Below are 22,303 nucleotides of genomic sequence, written 5' to 3' on the forward strand. Positions count from 1 at the left end.
AAACCCCACACTCAAACACTTCCAAAGACTCTTAGTTCATCAAGACTCCTTTTCCCTTCCCCCACTCTATTCTTCATTTCCATATCTGTAAATAATGAAAGCTGGATTTATGCAATACATTTTCATGTTGGTGAATAAACATCCTTAGAAGCAAGTTCACTTCCAATAGTAATTTTAGAGAAACCTAGGACTGATCATAACCAGATAACATACTTTAAAATACATTAAATGATGTCTCCTACTGAGAACATATCCTCCAAACCAGGTTTGTTAACATTTCTCCCAAACATAAGCTGCTTTCATTAGACCAGACAGACTGACATTTTAATTGTTAACAACAAAAGTGCTTTGTGTTAGAGGACTTGTTACCTTATTTATCTGCAAGCTGCATAGATCACATTAGCTCTATGGAAATATCAGACTTTGAAAGTATGAAAAGCAGTACATGTTAAATGCGTGCATTCAAAACATATTAGAAATATGGGGTTTCATTTACATGTTACCAAACTAATGTTCCAAACCTCAGCTTTTCTTCTTGCTTGTGTTAAGGAAGAATGCCACAAAAACAGACATCTAATTACACACACAACAGTGTAGTTTTAAGAAGCAGACTTCATATTTCTTACAATTGCCTTACATTAGAAATCAAAAGTATTTTTAAAGGAATATCTATACAACTTCAATGTAATATGGCAACAATTATTTTTAAAACTGAAGGACACCTAATCTATGCAAATAAGCAGAATAACACTCCTTCTGATGCACTGAACTAGGACCACTATTCTGTACTGAGTTGCCATTTGCAATGTCAAAGTAGCACTACAGTTACATCTTTTCTCCCCACTAGCAAAAAAAAGGTTTCTGTTAGATTTAGAATAACTGTGATGATTTCAGTCTGCTAAATCTCTCCATTCCTGAATATCTGACTGTTGCCTGATCAGCAAAATCTGATCCCAGTTAAGGCACTCACACCTCATCTCCCCCTTCCCAATACGTGTCCTGGGAGTCTTTAATGCTTCAAATTCATCTTTTTTCATTAAATAAAGTGAAGAGTCACAACTGCAGGTGCTGTACTATTGAGAGTCACTGCTGTGCCAACAGTTTCAATTTTAAACCTATTTTTCCCCATTGATGACATTAGAACTTCACCCACGGCTGTACCAGCTTATAACTTTCACTTTTAATTAAAGAAATTAAATTGGCAACATGAAACACTTTGCTTTCACATTAGCTTTGTTAATAAAAAGTGAGAGTTAAAAGCAGCATAGCTGAGGGTAAAACCCTATTTTGAGCTATGACCACAGTGAGGAAGATTGCAAGAGTGCAGGTCTAAAAGAAGATTCATTTTAAAATCATTAAAATTGAAGTAACAAATTTTTTAAAATTGAGAAAATTATCTCAACGCAATAATTCACTCTTTGCTCTCCTCTCATCAGAATTGAGTTACAAGTTTCAGTTCAGAAAGTGCTTCATCTCACAAAAAAGCTGCATTACATCCACTGTAGTCTCAGAAGAGAAGGAAAGGATTAAATTGGCATGACGACTGAACTCATCTCTCACTCAGAGAGATAGGCCCTTCAAGTAATGACAGGAGGTGCACGTGATAGCGCTGTGTATGGAAATCTGCACGGCCAAATTTCAATGATCTCTCTCCAATAAAAAAGCCCTTCAACCTACAGCACTATCAAAATATCCATCATACATAAATGCTGCTTAACTGTGCAAACAACACCAAGCAATTTTTCAGTTTACTTACTGATACCTTTTATAAAATAGAGGCCACAAAGCAGATTTTATTCCTATGATAACTGTAGTTATATTTTGAAACCCAAAACTAGACAGGTCTGTGCTATTAATACAGAATACTGATAACAGACCACAAACTCCCTTCCGCTGCCAGAAATACTTCTGTTATTACACTCAAACCAGAACCTCATTCTATTTGACACACACAACCTACATTTTCCAGATTTTGGAAATGGCTATGAAAGCAGAAAGGATGGATCACTTTGAATGCATCTTTCACTACAGCAAGACATGTGCCGTGTGTTTTCAGAAAGTCCACACAACACACAACACGTCAAATGTAAAGGTAAGCTCCTGAAGTTATTTCAGTCTGGCTTTTGACCTTTCTGCTGTCTTAAGATTTCCCTTAGCTTCTTTTCTGATTTCCCATACCAACCACCAAAGACAGATTCAAAAGACCTCTGCTTCTACATATAGTGGAAAGAATGGCCAGTGGCTGCTTCTTAGGAAAATAAACAAGGAGAAAGAGGTGACTCTCCAAAATAGTTTATTTAAAGAGACTGCACTCCACATATGTGTATATGTACACACACAAGAGAGCCCTTCCTTGTGTCATTATTCCTTTACCCTACTATTCACATAACAGGAAGAAAATTCAAAAGTAATGATAATCAAGGCAGTTGTAGTACCTCCCTGTACAGCTTCTCTATTTAAATCATTACATCTGGTGAAACAAGAATCGTTTTGTGGACAAATATATCATCTTTAAGCACTATAATTAGAACAAGTATTGCCAGAAAGTAAAAACACGAGAGAAATGTTTTGGGCCATACATTCTAGGTTGGTACACATATGTTATCAGATGTGACACAAAGGACCCTGAAGTAGAAGTCCCATTTAAAATTTTTAGGTGTTTTAAAAATAAACAGTATATTGCAAAATCTTTATTAAAAGTTTCTGAAGCCTTATGTTTTCCTTTGGTCTCACCATCTGACTTTATCTCTTGTTCTTCCCAAGACACCTCCTGTAGCAAAACCTACCCCACCAGGGTACTTAAGAATTCTACACTCGTATCTTACAGTAGTAGCTGATAATACAGTCGCAGATCAATCCAAACACAATATTCCCTTTGTCAGAATCTTATTCTCCGTGAATACGTGGACTTGGTTGCTAAAGAGGCTTCACAAAGTAAGTACTTACAAAAGAACTTTCACTAAGCTAGTTAAACTTGTATATGCTGTTCCATACCTAGACAACAGACTAGGTACCACTAGCAGGCAACTTCAAAACTTTCCCTAAAATGATTCTGAGTATCTTTAAAAACATTGCAAAATAACATCACAAAAACATGTACAAGATGAAAAAAATCACTGTCTGAAAGGCACATTAAGAAGCAGCAGCTTCTGCATTGTTTTGTTTTTTAATATATGTATGATTTTTTAGATTTAAGTGTTTATTGAAAAATAAGCAGAAAGAGAAATTTCATCTTAAAATCCCAAATTTTCTAACTTTCAAATACACAATACTATCCAGGTGACAAAGATGCCCCAACCTGTGAAACAGTCTCTTCCCATAAGAAGTATTTCAGTCTCCAGACCCAGTTTAATCTTTACCCCCCTTGCAGGCACAAATAGCAATCAGCATGTCACAAACAGACACAAAACAGTTTCTGGTCTGTATCACTAGTTACCAGAGCAGATGAGGCAGATTTTAACTGTGTCCATTTAATAACTGTTTCATTGCAATTACTGCATCCTCTTCACAAAGTCTTCCATCTCCTCAAACAACTAAGGATGTGAAAAAAGACCAGAAAGACCAAAATCCTGGCTAAGGATTGGGTACATAAAGAATTCAGAATAGAGATCACAAGTTCTATTTTTTGAAGTACAGAGAACCCTGCATTTCAGCAGCAATCAAGATTCCAAGGAATTAATGAACAACGTATTATTTAGAATAAAAAGTTGTAATTTCACCATGTTTTGCCAAACCGTGTTCTATGTGAGTTTTGAAACAGGTGGTCAATCCATTGGAACAGCATGGTGGAGAGCCAGCCGCACGCTCCAGCAAGGACAGATGCTATCATTCTCAGTTCAATTCAAAACATTAATTGAAACATTAATGCCACTAAATCAGCATTTTTCTCCCATGGTTTCTTTGTGGGTTTATTTCTTTTTTTTCTTTTTTCTTTTTTTCCCAAATATATTTTTTCAAGTACAAAATGTCTTTATTCCTAGTCGTCTGGTTACAAAGCTTATAAATTTTACATGTGCATAATGTTAATGCAAATGATTTTTTCCAGTCACATAAAAGACTTTTCTTCAACATTTTTGGGTGTAATTATTTGAATTTGCTCTCTAATCTATAGGAATCAAACTTAATGTATTTATTTCCTAAATGTTGACTTTGTGGGAATCAACATTAACTCAAAATAAAAGAAGCTAAAAAACATGGCATCATAAGTTTGGAAGTGATAACATCTAATCCAGCCTCAAATCAGCTTGCGCATGACTTTGCCCAGTTGGCAAAATGTTTTTAAACTAAAGACTACAGGACTGCATTTTCCTCAATGTCCATAAAGAAAAGGAAAGAAAAAGACTTCAAAATGCAACAAACAAGAATAGACACAGAAAAAGAAAATGTGATTCATCAAGATGTATTCACTGAATGTAGAAAATGAAGTAGAAAAAAAAAAAAAAAAAAGCATTAAAAATGAGAAGCGTATCTGCTTCCATTTAAACATTTGAAGGGCAGGGCACATATATGTTCTGTGCAAAAAAAATTGTGGAATATTTAAGAATTATTACAATTATTAATTATTATTATTACAATTATTAATTACAAATTAAGAAAGAAAAAAACAGTTAAAGAAGGATGAAGAAAGATGAAAACAACCAAATTGGGAGACATTTTTCTGAAATTAGCAAGTCAGGTTCTGTTGTTCGGGTGCCTTTTTGTTGTTGTTGTTATTAAGTTTGCAAATTGAAAGGTCTTTTAACAGCACAGACAGACAAAGTTTTACCACTGAACACTGAGTTGTGACGTATAAACTCTTTAGAATACATGATAAACAATTCAGTGAAAATGTAAAACAACAGACGAATAACTCAGAATAACTACGGAATAAAATTATTTGTGGTCTGATAAATCAGTAATACAATTAAATCTGCAGTTTTGGTTAGGAATTTATCCACAGATATGTTAGGCATTGTCTCCCATAGTCCCAAGAACCCATCATATTCAGAGGTATATCTTCCTCAGAATGCAGGAGTGCTGTCACTGTGGATAAACAGCATGACTTGGTAGATTAAAGGTACAGTATCATTTATTTGATATATGAAATGCTTTAACATGATGGAAAGTATAGCAGCAATAGTGGGGTGGCAAAGTCCTAGGCTACAGCAAATGAGAAGCTCAAAGGCAGCAGAAACGAAGGAAGAAAATCTGCTTACCTTTGGAAGGCTGCAGGTAGGCAGAGATCTCCAGAGAGATACCCTCACCTCCACAGCCAACCCTTAAATGAATGCTGGGAAGGGGTGCATACTGGCTCTACCCCTTCCAGTCACTCAGGTGCTCTGCATGCACTGAGCTCCCTGAGTTGGCCCTACCTTTCCAGCAGGTGCTCAATCACTGAGACTCAACATTTCTGCTACAGCATAAGAAACAAAAACTGTTCCAGAAACAGATTTCAAGAGATTAAGTAATTGTTTGAAGACTAAATAATTAATTGTTTGAATGCTAAATAATTTTTAAAAATAGAATAAATAAGATACCTTGGCAGCCTTCAGCAAGATTTCCCTCTCTTGTTCATCTTTCCTTTGCTTTTCTAAACGTTCCAACTGTTCAAAAAACTTTAATTGTGATCGGACATCCGTAGCTTGTTCATACCACTCATCATCCTGTAAAGAACAATATTTTATGAATACATGCATTTTCATCAAGACTGAGTGCATACACTGAAATCTTTCTACAGTACTTAAAACAAAAAAGAAATCAAGCTTGCTGCAACGAAGCCAGCCACCTGCATGCTTTTTATTAGTTTAAGAATTGCTACCAATTTTCTTCTATTAAAAACAACAAAAAAAAGTTGTTTTTAATAATAAAACATATCTGACTTACTTGAATTTCAAACTGATTTGCAGTTTTTTTACTACCATTTTCCTTCTGGTTTGAGATATCTAAATTATTTCAATTTTCTCCAAGAATACAATCACTACCAATAGTATCAGAATAACTTGAATATTTCTTTTTTTTTAGAGAATATTCTTTAATTACAGCAAAGAATTTAACAGTTGAATTCTTTAGTTGCTGGCTTAAGACAAATTAGTAACTCTTCCCTCTAAGCTGAAAACAGTTCTATCCCTGGCTTATCACTGTATTCTTAAACTTTTTCAGTTTTTTGCTAAAATTTTTAAATGGCAAGTATAGAAACATTACTATTTTGCACAAAGACATGTATAGCTACTACAGATTCCTGTACATTGAAGCTATTTTTATCCAGTCAGTGGTTATCCTGTGAAATAACAGCCTTGTTCACAAAAGGTTAGCAGAAATAGCTTAACAGGTGAGCCGAGCTGGACACTTCAGCATATAAGGATGAATATAATCTTATACACAAATTCTGTGACAAAGAAGAGAGGTCTGGCAAGCAGGGTCATCATCCCACAGCTCTCTATGCACTGAGGTAGATAAATTTGTGTTTAAAATGCACTCTGCACAGAAAAGGAACACAAAACACACACCATGCGCTAAGAAAGAAAACTGTGTTTAGTTGCATCACTATATAACATCCAATAGCTTGATTTGCACACTTACTTTGTATGATTCCATGCGGTGCTGGGTTATCACTGTTACTTTTTCTATTACTGTTCTTAATCTGCTTTGGGTTGCATGGGAAATAAAAGTAACCACCTCAGCTGGCACATCAGTAATTCCTAATTTTTTAGCTAAAGCAAAGTAAAACAAAAGAAAAGAAAATTAGCTGACCTTCCACCAAAGGAAAAACAAACAAAACAAAAAAAAAGCCCAACCTGTAAAGAACACAAAGTTTTATTATTTTCCTGATAGCACATTTCTGAAGCCTTGGTGATGCATGCATTACCTGTTGGAAACAGATGTGGTTACGATTTGAAGTCTGAGATAACTCAGAGTTGCTCCTTTACCCCTCAGAAGACACTCATGCACCTTACCAGGTTTTATCACAGTACACTGACAGAAAGTAGAAGAGATGAAGCAATCTGAATTCTCAGAAGCAGCAATTCCTTTGTTTCTGGGATCGCCACTGCTGACCCCTTCAGCGCCCATACATCCAGGCCGCAGCCTGCAGCACACTGCTGTGCACTTCAGCACACACTACTAGTTTCTTTTAAAACAAATACAAACCTTAAAAGAGTTTGAATACCTTCACTTCTGACATACTAATGTGTACACAAAACACTGCAGGAAACTCACTGAGAATATTCTGGAAAGTGTTTCCTCAGTGACTAATTAGAGCAGTCGCTGTTTCCTGTGGGAGGGACCTCTACACAAATACAAACCTGAGAGGCTTAAAAATGAGCCTGTTTTATGACGCGTTCCTATCTTTTTCCAGCCAAACTCGAGGGCAAGAAACCATCACACATCCGAAAAACAAAGACGAGTTAGTGAGCATCATTCTGGCATGCCTACAGCCCGCTGTTGTTTCAGTTGCAGGAGCTGAGAGCAGCCCCCAGTGTGCATGTCACACACTGCCCTCCCAGCAGGGGGCACACATGAGGAGGGCCCGCATAAGGCACCCAGCTGTGGCGGGAGCTGGCCGTGCCCGGCCGGCTGAGCTCCTTTATTCCTTTCTTTCTTTTTTTTTTTTCCCCCAACCATTCTATTTAAATGTATATTTTATAACATCACCACAGCACATCATCCCCACGCTTCCCAGAACTGGATTCTGTCATATATTTCTGATATTAATTTTTTTCTTTTGTAACAATTCTTTGAAGTCGTTATCTCTTTAACTTAAGCCATCACTGCCTTCATGCTGTACACGATACCTTAAGGACTTCTGCAGTATGTATATGACTTCAACTGATTTTTGCTTTGCCACTAAAAAAAATTCCATCTGTCTTGGTGCCCAATTTGTCCCCTGTAATAGAGATGGAGCTCCACCGAGGTTGCTGAAAGCTGAACACATAATGGAAAGCAGACATTCGCATTAAGATCCCAACGCTGCAACTGTTACTCATGCAAATTAAGTCCTTGAAGTCGTTGGGACTATTCATGTTGGTGGGAGCTATTTGCGCAAGTCAGGCTTGCAATATCCACACCTATTTGAACATGCACCATTTTATTATGCAAACGCGTAAGCAAAGCTATCAATCAGAAAATAAAAAACCTAGTCTGAACGACAAAATACAAGCAGAAATGGAAATTTAATTAAGTTGTATCTAGAAGAGAGATTTGAGATGGAAAATTCTGCCAGGTATCCCAGTTACAAGTAGGAATGAATAATTGTTACAATAACAATTCTTTGAATTTCAGCAGTTTAACTAGAGCTACCCACCTTCTCCGAACACACAATGCTTTGTAATAAAGAGTTACCACCATTTTTTTTTCTTCTTTTCTTGTGACAAAAGTTTTAAGCACTTTTGCTCTGAGTCAACTCAACTACTGTGCAGCTTGTTTTGCCTATTCAACTCTTTGGAACTTCATCCATAACAAAAGGATAATTTCCTGGGATGCCTGTTTCCCACAGAGTCATGCCATAGGTCCTCCCCACCAGCTCCCATGATAACCCCATGAGATTTCCTACTCCCAAATTCCCTCCGCACAAGTCTTCACAATTCTAGGAAACTACATGAAAACCAGTTATAAACAGCAGTCCTCATGAGTCTGTCCTGGGACTTACCCTTTGGAATACCTTTCTCAGGGACGTACAGGGAGATCTAAAGCATCCACATCAAGTTTGCAGATGACAGCACACCAAATGGTGCAGAGCTGATGGAAAACTTATGGTGGGCAGTCAGCCAGCCACAGTACAGCTGATTGTATCAACAGGAGGCAAAAGTAGTCAGTACACATCAAGAGAGGTCACTACCCCTTTTCTTTTGGCCCAGCCCACATTTGCTTTGGGTACCCCAGTGCAACAACTTTGCAGTCACAACTTTGAGTCCAGGGACAAGTCACCAGGACTGTTACAGGGCTGGAACATTTGGTCGATATGAGCAGAACGTGAGGGATCTTTATCTGGGAGAAGAGAAAGCTTAAGGCAGCGGTTATTTAGGAAGATTAATCCGGACTCTTTATTGAGATGGATGCCTGGAGTAAGGATGAGAAAAAAATCATAAACTGAAACAGCAAAGGTTCTGACCAGACACAGGAAGAATTCTTCATGAAATGTTAGAATACTTTGCACAGAAATGCTATGGAATCTCTCACCTTATATGTTTTTAAGACTCAGATGGAAAATAACCTAGACAATCTAGTCTGATTCTGTGATCCCTGCTCCTCTTGAGCTGCTCCAGTTTCCTCCCACATTCCTTGTTATCCCTTCTTATCACAACATCTGTAGTTCCCTCACACATCTAGCATCACCCCCTGGCCTATCTTCCAGCCCACATTTATCCAGCTTGCCAGCTGGGCACAGCCAGCTCGCCCTGAGGCAAGTCTGTACAAGAATGCTGATTGGCAGCTAACCATTCAGAAGAGCAAAGAGAAGAAAAGAAAATTTGATTTTCCCCTCAATTGGAACACACACAAGGGCTATCTAACTGTTGATTTATCAATAAATTCAAAAGTTATCTGCAGGGAGAGAGAAGGAAGGCAAATAGACTGCTCCATCATTTAAGGGTAGCTTTCCTTGGAAAGCAGGCTAAAGAAGAAAGAATACAGCACAAATTTCCCCCCCAAAAAAAACATAAGAAACCAGAGTACAAAAAGATAAATGTATAAAAAAATCAACTTGTCATCCACAACATTCATCATGTGTGGAAGCATCATGTCTTCATTGCTCTAAATTATACTAGTCGTAAGTTCTGCTAGCACAGGACATCAGAAGCAGGGTACATTCCAAAGCTGTATATTACATGAAGATTTGGCACACTACTTAAATACTTGGACTGTACTTGGGGCAAAGATGGGAAAATTACCAGCATGCTCCTGAAACAATAATTTCATCTAAGTTGCTTAAGTTATACTCTCATAAACAGCCATGTATGCAGCCTCACTGACTTTCTGACTGAAGAAAAGTTTTGATACCTTTATTAGACACTTCTAAAAATAACTTTTGTATATTTTTTCTGCTATATGAATAGACACTTAAAAGCAGCAAAAGCAGCAAAAAAATAAAGCCCAGAAATGCCAGGAAGAAGAAACTGACTCTGTTTGAAAGTCTGGGAACTGTTAATACTTGTAGTGGAGAAGAAAAAGATACTGCTTGCTAACCAGATCACTGGATAGTTGGCTCAATTGCAGATCTTATTTAAGCCTCAGCATTCTACATTCCCACCTTAATTATACTATACTTACAGACATATAGACAGAAAAAATACAAAGAGAAAATAAAGATTAAAAAACTAATGTTGATCACTAAACTGCTGTCACCCACCTTTGTTTGTTTGTTTTGTTTTTTTGAGAAAAGTTATAATTATTTCTTTTTTTTCTGCTCTCCTTAATGTGCTCTAAGGTCGATACTGTGGACGTCTTAACTTTTAGTTTCATAACCCAAATTCACCACTATAATGTAGTAAGGAGCTACACATTTAAAACATCAGGAAATGCATAGTTTGAAAAAAGTTGCTTGCTATTAAATAATACATTTGTTAAATTTAAACATTTTCAACATCAAGCACAATCCTTAAGCCTTTAAAATGACTTTAGCAATGTAATTCTGAACTTTTCCTGGAGCTATGATAAAAACATCATCAAGGATAACAACAAAGGTGGAGATGGAGCAAAGCAAGGCTCCAAGCTGTAATTTTAACCGATCTCTCCAGTTGAATTTGTGTTTTTACATTTTAAAAAGGAAAATTAAGGTCATGTTTTTCATTCAAGCATTCTTGCCAGTACACTACAACTGTAAAAGACCATGAAGAAATGAGGAACGACTGCAGGAACACTTCTATTCTTTGTGACAGAACTTAAGTCTCAATCACTCCTCAGGGGTATCACTACAAAGTAGTTGGTTGAGTCACTTGATCATATGTGAAAAATATGAGGAATCACAAATTAATACTCCCAAAATGATCAAATTTCTAATCTGCCAAGCATTAACAGAACAGCATAATAAGGTCTGGCTACATATTAAATCTTAATTATGTTTTTGGAAGCATTAATAGCAAACCATGGTACAGCCAGCACTTAATAAAGCTCTACAGCATATGAAATAGCATGCAAAGAAAGTATAAAAAAGCACTGGAATATTTTTGTTACAAATAAACTGTTCTCTACTTAAAAGTTTGCAATATTGCAAGAGAATTTCTATAAAGTTAGAACTTGTATATAAGTTTCAAAAACCTTGAGGGAAAAAGCACTCAGCAATATTATTCTGATATTGGCATATGTGTCACTAGCACAAGGTTGTTTTTTCACAAACATAAAAGTGCCTAAACCTTGTCACTGAAAACTTTCAGTTCCAAGAAGTGAAAATTATCTGCTTCCATATTTGAGGGGTACCGACTTTGCCATGCTTTAGAAATTTAATTATATTTTATTGATCAAACAAACCAAAATAAATTATAAGAAGAATAATGTCCTATTTGAGAAGCAGGACAAAACACTATCTTTGCAGATAGGCTTTCAAAGAATCAAAAAGTTACTTGAATAATTCATACTTAAAGAGGACTGACAGGATGGAGATGAAAGATAAAAAAATTATTTGCAAAACATTAGGTCTGAGTGATTACTGATGTGATAAATTATTGAATGCCTGTATAAAGTCTTTCCATTTACACTTAAAACAAAAAAACTTTAGAGAATTGGTTTTAAATGGTTAAACAGCATATATTTAGAGCTTGAATTTGTCTTGTCCTTCAACACAAACACCAGGAGAGAGCCTATTTGGTCTCTATTTGCCCTTAATCACAGGTCAGCCAGAACTGCAGAAAGCATTCACTGCTATCATCTTAAAGTTAAAAGAAACTTAAAGTTCTTTGTGTTCAACATTAGACACAATTGGAAACAGATTTCTCAGGTCCAGGCCTCATCTGCTGTTACAATAGGGTTGCATAGAGCAAGATGGAAAGAAATCACAGGAATTCATCCTCCTTGCATCTGGGACATTCCTAATTTGTCTAAATTTCTATTTTACCTCATTTAACAACATCAGATGGGGAATAATTAAACAAAGATGCACTTGGCCATACCTATCTACCCTATTCCCTGAGCATAAAAAGTACCTGATTGTGCCTTGCATCCATGAATATAAGCTCAAGCATCCTTCCCCTTCATTCATCCCAAAATATCCACTACAGTTTACAAGCCTGTCTCTCTGTAATTTTCCCCATCAATAAAAATAGTGTTTTTGAAAAAATTACTCCCCTAAATTGCTGCAGTAATCTTCCAAATCTTTAAAATGATGTAATTCTTTAATTAATTTCAGTCCTTCATTTTAATAGCATGAAAGAAAGCTATGGTTTTATAGTTCTGCTGAAGGTGTCAATCCCTATAAAATTAAATATCATTAAATAGATCAGGACCAGTTAATGTAGTCATCATTCAAGACTTAAACTGTATAGAAACTTCTGACAGCTGACAGAAACAGGGAAAAAGTGGTGAGCAATTCCCTTCTAAAACAACACTACAATATCTGCAGGTCCTAAAACATACCATGTGTTCTCTACAGAATGAGGTCATGAAATCAGCAGAAAGCAATAGGCGCTTTGCCTAATACTATGACATCATTCACTCTACACTGAGCAACTGCGTTTAACAATCAGCCTGACTAAACACAGTGAGGAAACAACTGTAACACATTAGGAGCCCAAGGAGCCATAAAATAGCAATTACTGAACTTACTTGTCCCGGTCTAATCAGGTTGGGCTTCAGAACAGGAGACATCTCCTGTGCGGCAGTGTCCTCAGCCATCAACACTGCATTCAAAACTCTATCAAAGTGAAAACTCGATCTTACACATTAAGCTAGACAGTTGGGGATTGAACACAGCAATGAAAGAAATTGAGGAGGTTGGTTGGGTACAAAACACTCCAGAGTTGTCCAGAGGGGCTGCCAGAGCCCCAGTCTACCTTTTAGTATTAAAAACAGAAGGAAAAGCTTGTTAAATGGCGTGATGTGCAAATAGTAAATCACTAGCTGTGATGACAGGGATTAGAGATTCCTAGGGGTATAAGATAACCCAGCAATCCAGGCAAAATAAACAGTATCATGATTTTAGCTGTCATCCTAGGTTTTCAGTCCTTTAAACAAAAAGCAGCTTCACTTTAAGTCTCGCTAAATAAACAAATAAATAATTTAATCATTGTTGAATTGCTCTACTGTTAAACTGTCTGGGAGACACAATAGGGAAAGGTAAAACTAAAGCTTTAGTTGCTTCCTTCACAAAATCAGCAAATCCAAAGTAGTTTGAGCAGGTGCCCCTGAGAAACCTGGAATCTGGAGAGTGTTTAGGGAAACCACAGGCTAGGGAATGTTTTGTGCCAAACTAGAGAGAATTGGTGCCAAGTGCTTTGTGTTTTGGTAAACAATTCCCTCCGGCAGGTACAAACCAGCATCCCTTCAGTGAGGGGCAGATGGCCAAGATTTATTCCACAGCTCCAAATCAATCCTGAACTAACTGTTATGGGAAAGATTTGGTAAACTAGCACCCCATGCTGTTCAATCCTACACTTGTAGTTCACCTTCACATAAACTGCCTATGCTAGAAATAATGACATTATCACAAACGTTATCTACAAAATAATGGAAGACACCAATTAGTTACTTCAGTAAGCTTGTTTATATAAGAACATTTTTCCTTTCATAGGATAAAATCTCACGAGCTCACTTCTGAATAAAAGTGTATGATCTGCTTGAGTACTCAGGATTTGCTGGGGTCTAATGTCTTTTTTATATGGCTTCAGAACTACACAGCTTGAGATGGTTCTTCAAGAAAGCAATTTGTGAAACTGAGAAATCAGTGAAACACTCGTTATTTTTAAATATACATATAAATAAATCCAACTTACAGATGAAAATCCTTGAAATACATAGGTATCTTCAATGCAAGATGCAGGAGAAAAGACCAGCCATACAATTCTAATGCAACTTAATGCATACAAAGTCTAATAAATATTATTAAAATTGTCATACTCCCTTCTTCTGCCTTCTCCAAAATAAGTGCCAACCAAATCATTTAGCAAAGTAAGTTTCAGTTAAGACTCAATCTCTGCAGAGAAAAGCACTCAAAGCTTTTTTCATGTACTACAGTGGATTTAACTTATTCAGTACAAATCATACTATAATAAATTTTTTGCATTTCTGCAATTGTACAAACAGTTAAGATAGGTCATACTGAATAATACAGTCCAGCACCCGTTCTCTAACAGTAGAAGCATGAAATGCTGCTGAAAAAATATAAAAGAGTATCCATGTAAAACTGCAACCATATACAGCATAGAACCACCCTAAAGTTCTTCTCTTACTCTTTACTACCTCTCGATGGATTTTTTTTCCCATTAATTTTTCAAGTCATTTCTTGAACCTGCAACATCCTAAAATAAAGGTTTGATAACTTTTCACCTTTGCTTGTTTTGAAGATTCACCTCCTAATTTTACCTAATACCCCTAATTCTTACAAGACTGAGACCAGAGTGGAAAATAGCTCCATTCTAGGTGGTATAATTATGTTAACACAACAGAGGCAGGGAAAGAGCCGCACAGATCAAAAATCCACATATAACCAGGCCAAAATGCCTATTCTCTATGCTTATTCAAAGCTATTATGCAAGTCAGTGGGATTTAGAGCAGGGAAAAATATCCAGGCAACAGAAGAAGAATTACTAGAGAAACCGCTTAACCCTTCTTGTATGATTAGCGGTTTTTGACAAAAGTAATGAAAAAATGAATAAAAAACAAAAAAGCCTTACACTTCTTTAAGAAGGAATCTTAAACAATAGCATAAGTCCAGGATTATAAACATAATTCATATTTTTTGGCAAAAAGAAAGAACTAATTTGAGAAGAGGTCTGACCTAAAATATTTATAACCAGGCAATCCAGTTTCCAAAATTCTGTCTTTCAGCTAAGTAATTAAACAGCTAAAAGGCAGCTATTAATCATCCCTAAAGAGTATTTCTATAATCCCAGGCAGTTTGTCTTCAACAGAACCATGTTAGTTGCCAAACAGCATTACATACAGGTAAGTGGAGGCCTGTAAAATGGAAGCAGTTGCCACAAATCAGGAAAGCACTAACAGAAAGCAGTGCATCTAGCAGTAGAACAGACAGGAAGCCTGACAGCTGGATCAGAGTGGACAGAAAGAGAATGTGAACTCTGAAGGAACAGAAGTGGACTACGATTATTTTTTTCCCATATTTTCTCTGTAACTAAACTGTATGTTACCTAATTCCTTGTGGAAGAAATCAAAATCTCAATGTCCTAAACCAAAGAGGAAAAGATATTAAACCATTGCAGGACCTCAGGCTTAAGTAAAAGAACAATATGATTATGGGTTTATGTTAGGTGAACAAGACATGGGAAAAAACTGTTATAAGAACGTCAGAAATGACAAGCATAGATGCCAATATATTGTGATATGGTCCTTGCAATACCAGAATAATCTTACTCATGTTCCCAGGAGGATAAAAATAAATACCATGAAAAAGAATTTGCCTATATGCTTCTGTTTTTTTGAAGCTGATTATGGAAATAATGTAGAAACTTTGGCAAGTTATTTTTCCTGAGGAAACTCTAACTATTACCCTATAAAAGTCTTGTAGGGTGGTTACATGTCTGAAGAGCTATCACAGATGTTCATTGATATTAGGCAGACTAGTTCAACATGAGGCCACATCTTAAGGAGGCAGGATGGGCAAGTCACCTGGAAAAGATATTTGTGCACAAAGAATAAAGGAAATTATAAAGGATACCAGAAGAGTAGACCATAACCTGAATTTCAAAGTGTCAGCAACAGCGTCTGTGCAAGTCCAGGATTAGAGGAAAAGTTGTCAAGATCAGGATGTCTCACCATATTCACTAATTAATGCTAAATCTGTGTATTGCCAGATCACCCACCACTACAAAGTGAATCCAGATCAGATGTGGTCACTTGATTTTGTCAAAACAGATGTGTTCTATGGTGGTTTATATCAGATTCATACATTTACATTATCATGCAGGAACAGATGGTACCTCATCTGGCACAACGTCCAGCGATGCAGTTACCTCCTTGAAAACAAATTATCCTTTGTTATCAGTAAAAAGTCTTTGTACTGGTTCAACACTTTTCAATGCTTGGCTGGGGCTTTATTTAACACTAGACAAACCAAAGCCTAACACTCTTGATACCTTAACCACTGAAAAAAGTGTCAAACCACCACTGAGTTATCCTACAACACGGACTTTGTGTGCAGTAGATTCAGCAGCATAAAGAAGACGAACAAATACAATGTATTAGAAAGTGACATCTTTTACCTGCAGAGCACTGGAATTTTAAGTGAAAATTCAACTTATATGAGAAAGAAAGACTTAAGATGATGAGGTATTTCAGTAATTTTAAGAAATAAAAACATTACAACCTTAGTATGAGCAGCAGGATTGCCAAATAAACGTAACAAACAATCATTGCGATATATTTTAGAAACTATTACCTTTTACTTTTTTCCCCGTAAATGATCCTCGAAGATACTGCTCACTGATCAATGACTTCCTCCTCCACAAAGATGTTCCAACATGTGTTGAGTTTCGGGACATTAGTACCACCTCTAGAGCATGGAGCTTGCCTACAGGGATAATGTAAGTCAGATTTATTGCAATATTGAATGGTTCTCTAAGGTTTTCTTTTTATTGTTCTTATTCTACATCCCATGTTTATTACCAGAAATCTATTTATGAGATAGACTTTATGAATGAATCTGACAGAGAATGAATCTCCATGGAATGGTATTAATTTTACCCTCCTTTGCAGAGACTGAGAAATTTAAATCATTCTGTTTCCAGATACAAACTTATTCTGAAATTGAGCAACAAATTATAGTTTCATTTCCTTCTCAAATAATCATAGTTTGAACATATCTTCATTTATTTGCCGTAGTGTTGCAGAACCAATAAGAGTAATAAAAAGAAAACCTTAGAAATACACAGAAAATGTTGAACAGAGGCTGCCTTACCTTTCACGGAAAGGCAGACTCCAAGCTCTCAGGTGGTACTGAAGTTATCACTCCAACACATGTTGGGACATCTTGTAAAACAGGAAGTCTAATCATGGACCTATTAGAGAAAGAACAACAATACGTTTTAACACTCTTCTGAAATATTTACTGGTTATGTTTATTTGGCAACACTGCTGCTGATACTCAGATGGGAGCTTTTTCCCACCTTTTTTTTTAAAAATGGAAATAATAAATGCAAACCACATTTAATTGCCTTATAATATTGTAACATTTGCAAACAATAAATAGCAGTGCAGAACAACAAACTTGCTATTGAATATAAAATAATAAACTAAATGTTCATAAATATGAACGTTGATGAGATAAAGAAGCAGACACCTAAATTAAATTTCTAGTAAATTGTTTGTGTTTCAGAGTGGGAGAAAAACTCAGTACTTACTAAGAAAGCCACAGAACTATTTCATATGTCAGAAGCTATACACATTTCCAAATCTGTCACATCTCCCTACACGTGACATAATTGAGTCCATAGGAGCTTTAGAAAGTCAACATATTTGGCATGCACACTAAGTTGCAATACATAATACATAATTACAATTTTTCTTTTTCCTGGGAAGTGACATCTAAAGTCACAAAAAACGCCTCTCTAGGTACAGTTCAATTGGACTACGGATCTTCTTAGGACAATGAACAACTTCAAAATTCTATGCTTAAGGAGAACAAGGACTTCATGGGTTGATTTGCACATTAGAACCATCTCCAAACACAAGAGTTATGTACACAGATATTTAAGGAGGCCATCATGACAGAAAAATGCTGTTGGAAAAGAGTGGTATTGAAAGGAATATTTCAGTTTGATGACAAATCAACGTACAGATAACAAGTTAAAAGTCAATAATGAAAACAACCAGGATCAACAAAAAGTGCACTGAAAACAAAAAAAAAACATGTTTGCATGCAATCTGACGGCTCAGAATTTCAGAACCCACAGCAACTGCAATCTAAACAGCTATGAAAACACTCTAAAGTAAACCAACCACAGAAATAAGTACACTTTTATGTTAGAAATGCTCCATATGTGAAAGAGCAATCATCAATAGTAGTTTTATCTCATTCAAACATGAATACAACTTTTGACAAAGAAACAGATGAAACAGAGATGACAGACTATTATTAAACCAGTAACAAATGCTTTAAGCAGAGGCTCTGAAATCTACTGGCCTGGTTCCATGAAGGATATTCCAATCAGTTTTTAGGTTATTTAACAATAAAAAATGCCCTCCAGAGTATTCAAACTATTTAAAATACATACACACACATGCATACAATTCAGTTGCCACTGTGATGTCAAAAAGTAGATTCAATATACAACAGAATACAGAAAGACAGATAAGCTATTTACTTATGTTTTAAAACGCATTTTATAGCAGACACATAATTCAAACATAACTGAACAAAGTATCAAACAGAACAATGATCAACATCTCATTAGACAATTAAAAATTAATTGCCAGTAAAATAGCAAAGAGGTAAATCTATGTATTACACTGAACCTAACCCTACAACTACTACACTAGCAGAGACAGTGGCTTAAACCTATAAAGCTGAATTGCTCTGAGGCCATTTTAAGAATGACCGTAGACCTCTTCTAGGAGCGTTTGGATTCAACAGTGCAATGACAAGTTTCATAATAATTCCACTGCACCACTACACGTGTTCTTGACTAAAAATCTATTTGGACAAAGCAAGAGAATCCAGTACTAATTACTGATAGGAAATATCAAAGATGCATGTTATTTTGTCCATGTAATAGGCTTTTTAAAGGAAATATATAATGATACTTGCTTATATGCATAAATCAAGAACGTAATAAGAACATGTTACAGAAAAAATTGATTTCTTAATGAAGACATAAAAATAACTAGGAATCAATGTAACATAAAAAATATTCATAATTCTTCAGCATGTTTTTATCACACATTCAAGTATTAATAGTGTAGAAATACAAGATGGACACTTAACATGGATTAAATACGGCCAATTACTTGTTAATGTTTTACAGTATTTTTCCTCTTTTCTCTTCTGTATATGTCCCTTTTCCATGGACTTAATTTTCACACAATATACATAAGATCACCTTATTATCCCATCCTTATGTCCTGATAACATTCACAGTATTAAAAATACAGTATAGTCTAATTCTTATCTGATGAGTCCCAGGAACAATGACGCAATTACAGTAACTCCTGAATCAAGGACTTTTCACAACACAGTTACAAAGCACAGTTCCACTCTTAAAACAACCTGCTACACCATATCACCTTATTAAAGTGTTGAACCTTTTGGTAAACAGTGAAGACTCGATGTCTAAAACTAGCTTCCAAAACCTAGTAAAACCAATACAGCATTCTTACCCATGAAGAAATAGCTTGTGAATGAATAAAATGAAACATCCACAAAATTATTTTTCTTGTTTCTTTCCCACAAAACAAACAAACAAACTAGGATTTTTCAGCACTGTTCAGCTTATCTTACCCACTCACTTTACTAATGAAGTTAAAGGCCAATAAAGTTTTTAAAGTTTACTTGCACATCAGCACATGCACAAAGAGCATCAGTCTCTGCCTCTGAACTTGCCAAAAGAAACAACAGTCTTACAGCTCTTTGCATGCGTTTCATTGTGCTGTTCTGTCATACAGAAAGATCTGGGTTTAAATTTTTATGATCCTTTATAGAATAGCAAAAGAAATACATTATCTACTCAGAAATATCCACTCTTGGTTTTACATCAAAGAAATTGAAACAGTCACAATGCTGCCTTCCTACAATAACAAACGGCAATGATTACCAGACAAAGACAACTAGATATCAAATTGGACAAGGAAGCATGTGGAAAGCAGATGAATATTTTTGCATGAATTACCTTTCAGTTACTTCCTCCATTTAGATGGATCAATAATAATATTACTCATTTAGATTTAAAATAAACTTTGGATGATAGCATTGCCAAGTTGAGCAGTAGAGATAAGAACGTACAATATATTTAGAAACCTCTTTCACTATAACTTTGAGGCATTTGGCAGGTGGTTACTCCCAAAGACTGAGAAGCATCTGTTCTTGCTTTAGCAGTTTATATTCTGACTCTGGTGAATGGAAGCGCGATCTCTGAAACAGCCTTTGGGGAACACTACTGAGTTGCTGGACAGAACTCTTACTTGGAAAAGAGAGGAAGAGATTAATATTACAGAAAACTTGAAAGATCTAGCTTCTGAGAAGGGAGAGAAGAACAGTTTCCTAATACTGTACATTACACAAATCTCTCTATTACTAAAACATTAAAAACATGCCCTGAAACTAAGGTGATCATTAAATATGAATAGATTTAAAGGTAGAAAATAAGGTCTATTTAAGTCATACTCAGGTTAAAAGAAGAAGATGCATTTTATCTCATTTGTCAACAGGCATTACAAAAACAGAAGAATGAGGACTCGCATAAGACACTTTCTTTTCCTAATGTGTCTGAGAAGGTCACAGCCTCCTGTGCTTAATCCTGGTGTGTCTAGGCACAGCAACACATGCTAAGACTGCATTTCATCGTGATCTTACAATGTTGTTATTTTAAGTGCCCAGTAGCACACACTACTAAATTTGTGTGGTCCCATGCAATCAACAAATCTGGCCACACACAGTGAAAACCAAGCTTCTAAAACTTCAAAATCAGCTGAAGGAATTCTCTTCTCAAGAGCCATAGATCCCAGATAGTAGCCACTAGTGAACCCCACAGACACTTTCAAAACTATAAAAGGCTTCATATAAAGACAAAATAAAGCTCCAAAAGTGGCTGCAGGAGATCACTAGGAGTGGCCGCTCTTTTGGATTCACTGCTTTTGAGAAGTAAATCCCTGCAGCTGCTTTTAAAAGCTTTGAAAGTTTCATTTCAATTATCAAAGCCAATAAAGCTTCAAAAACAGCCATAGGGATTTGCTCCTCAGAGGAGCAAACCCCAAAAGGCAGTGATGAATAGTGTGATGGGTTCTGTGGTTCTTAAAGTATGTACAGATTCCTGCAAGTCCTGCACTTGTAATTACAGCTCCATGTTGTGCAGCAATTGTTACATCCAGACAGTTCATTAAGGCTTATATGGCAAATTTATTACTGATTTCCCATTCTTTTTAACTGTCTCCATTTCCTTTTTGTTTTCTAACACCTGTATAAACCATTACGTGAGCATCCTTCACAACACTTTCTCAAACAAATTTCACAACAATCTTTCTGCCTTCCCATCTCAGCTGGCAAAGAGCCATCTCACAAAATGTTGCACATATGCTTTCCCACACTGCATCACATAATGTAATCGTCATATCATTGCAACACGATAACTAAAACATGCAAAATTCATTTCTCAGAATGGCTTCAACTAATTATAACACAAAAGTGAAGCTCAGCAGTAAATTAAAGAAGAAACTTGCTGTAACTGCAACATGAAAAGGTTTTCATTAAATCAATGAAAATAAACACAATATTTCAGAAATATCCTTCAAACCTTAAAAGCCTACAATCTTAAAAACCTAAATAAAATGATTTTTAACAAGACCTTAAAGCCACAAGGACAATGATTCCCTACAGATTTTCCCAAATTTATGAGAGTTCTTAGAAAAATAAAAAAGCTTCTGTGCACTTGGAGCTCTGTGTCTTAAGACTTTGATGTACCTGGAAACATTACCAAAAATTATGGTGAAAAGATACACTTAGGTAATATGCAATGATACACAATATATTAATTATGTATGTAAAATAAAATACTTAATGAGCATGCCTAATAACCTTAAAGCATCACTAATTTTGACTAATTATTTTTTCCACTGAAATTTATAACATTCATTTTCAAATGGCAGAGTAAATAAATGAATCTTTTGGAAAAATACTACAAGAAAATCGCTGTGAACCTAAATAGATGCAAGCATTAGGATCTGAATTATTGGTTTGCATGGGGGAAAAAAAAACCTTGACAGGTAACTTCAGCAATCTGTTAAATCTTATTCACAGGTGTCCTCTGTGACCTGAACTACTTAATTTACCTCTCTGCTTCAACATTCTCATGTGTAAAACATGAAGAAGGATTGTGAGAAATAATTAATGTTTGCAAAGAGCTTTGAGATCCTTGGATATAAAAAAACATGGGTAAAGTATGAAATATGAAAGGACCGATGCAATGTTTTTTTTTTCTGATTTGGTATAGCTCAGTTACTTCTATCACAAAAACCT

General features: G+C 35.9%; 1 protein-coding gene across 6 annotated transcripts in view; it reads right to left on the minus strand.

The window, feature by feature from the left end:
• The window catches only part of LOC107319318 (transcription initiation factor TFIID subunit 4-like), a 121,415-nt gene that overhangs the window by 64,955 nt on the left and 34,157 nt on the right, over nucleotides 1-22,303 (minus strand). For 4 of the 6 annotated variants that reach the window (XM_085551827.1, XM_015874042.3, XM_085551833.1 and 1 more), the window contains exons 11-12: nucleotides 6,559-6,689; nucleotides 5,517-5,642 (exon numbers count right to left, since the gene is read on the minus strand). In XM_085551827.1, the coding sequence (XP_085407953.1) occupies nucleotides 5,517-5,642; nucleotides 6,559-6,689 (257 nt within the window). Of the gene's footprint in view, nucleotides 1-5,516; nucleotides 5,643-6,558; nucleotides 6,690-16,630; nucleotides 16,649-17,035; nucleotides 17,136-17,411; nucleotides 21,749-22,303 lie in introns of those variants that run through there. The other 2 variants (XR_014947782.1, XM_085551829.1) reach the window with 2 other exon arrangements.

Source organism: Coturnix japonica, chromosome 6 (genome assembly GCF_054131305.1).
Source record: "Coturnix japonica strain WE chromosome 6, WE-NBRP24, whole genome shotgun sequence".
Classification (NCBI taxonomy): domain Eukaryota; kingdom Metazoa; phylum Chordata; class Aves; order Galliformes; family Phasianidae; genus Coturnix; species Coturnix japonica.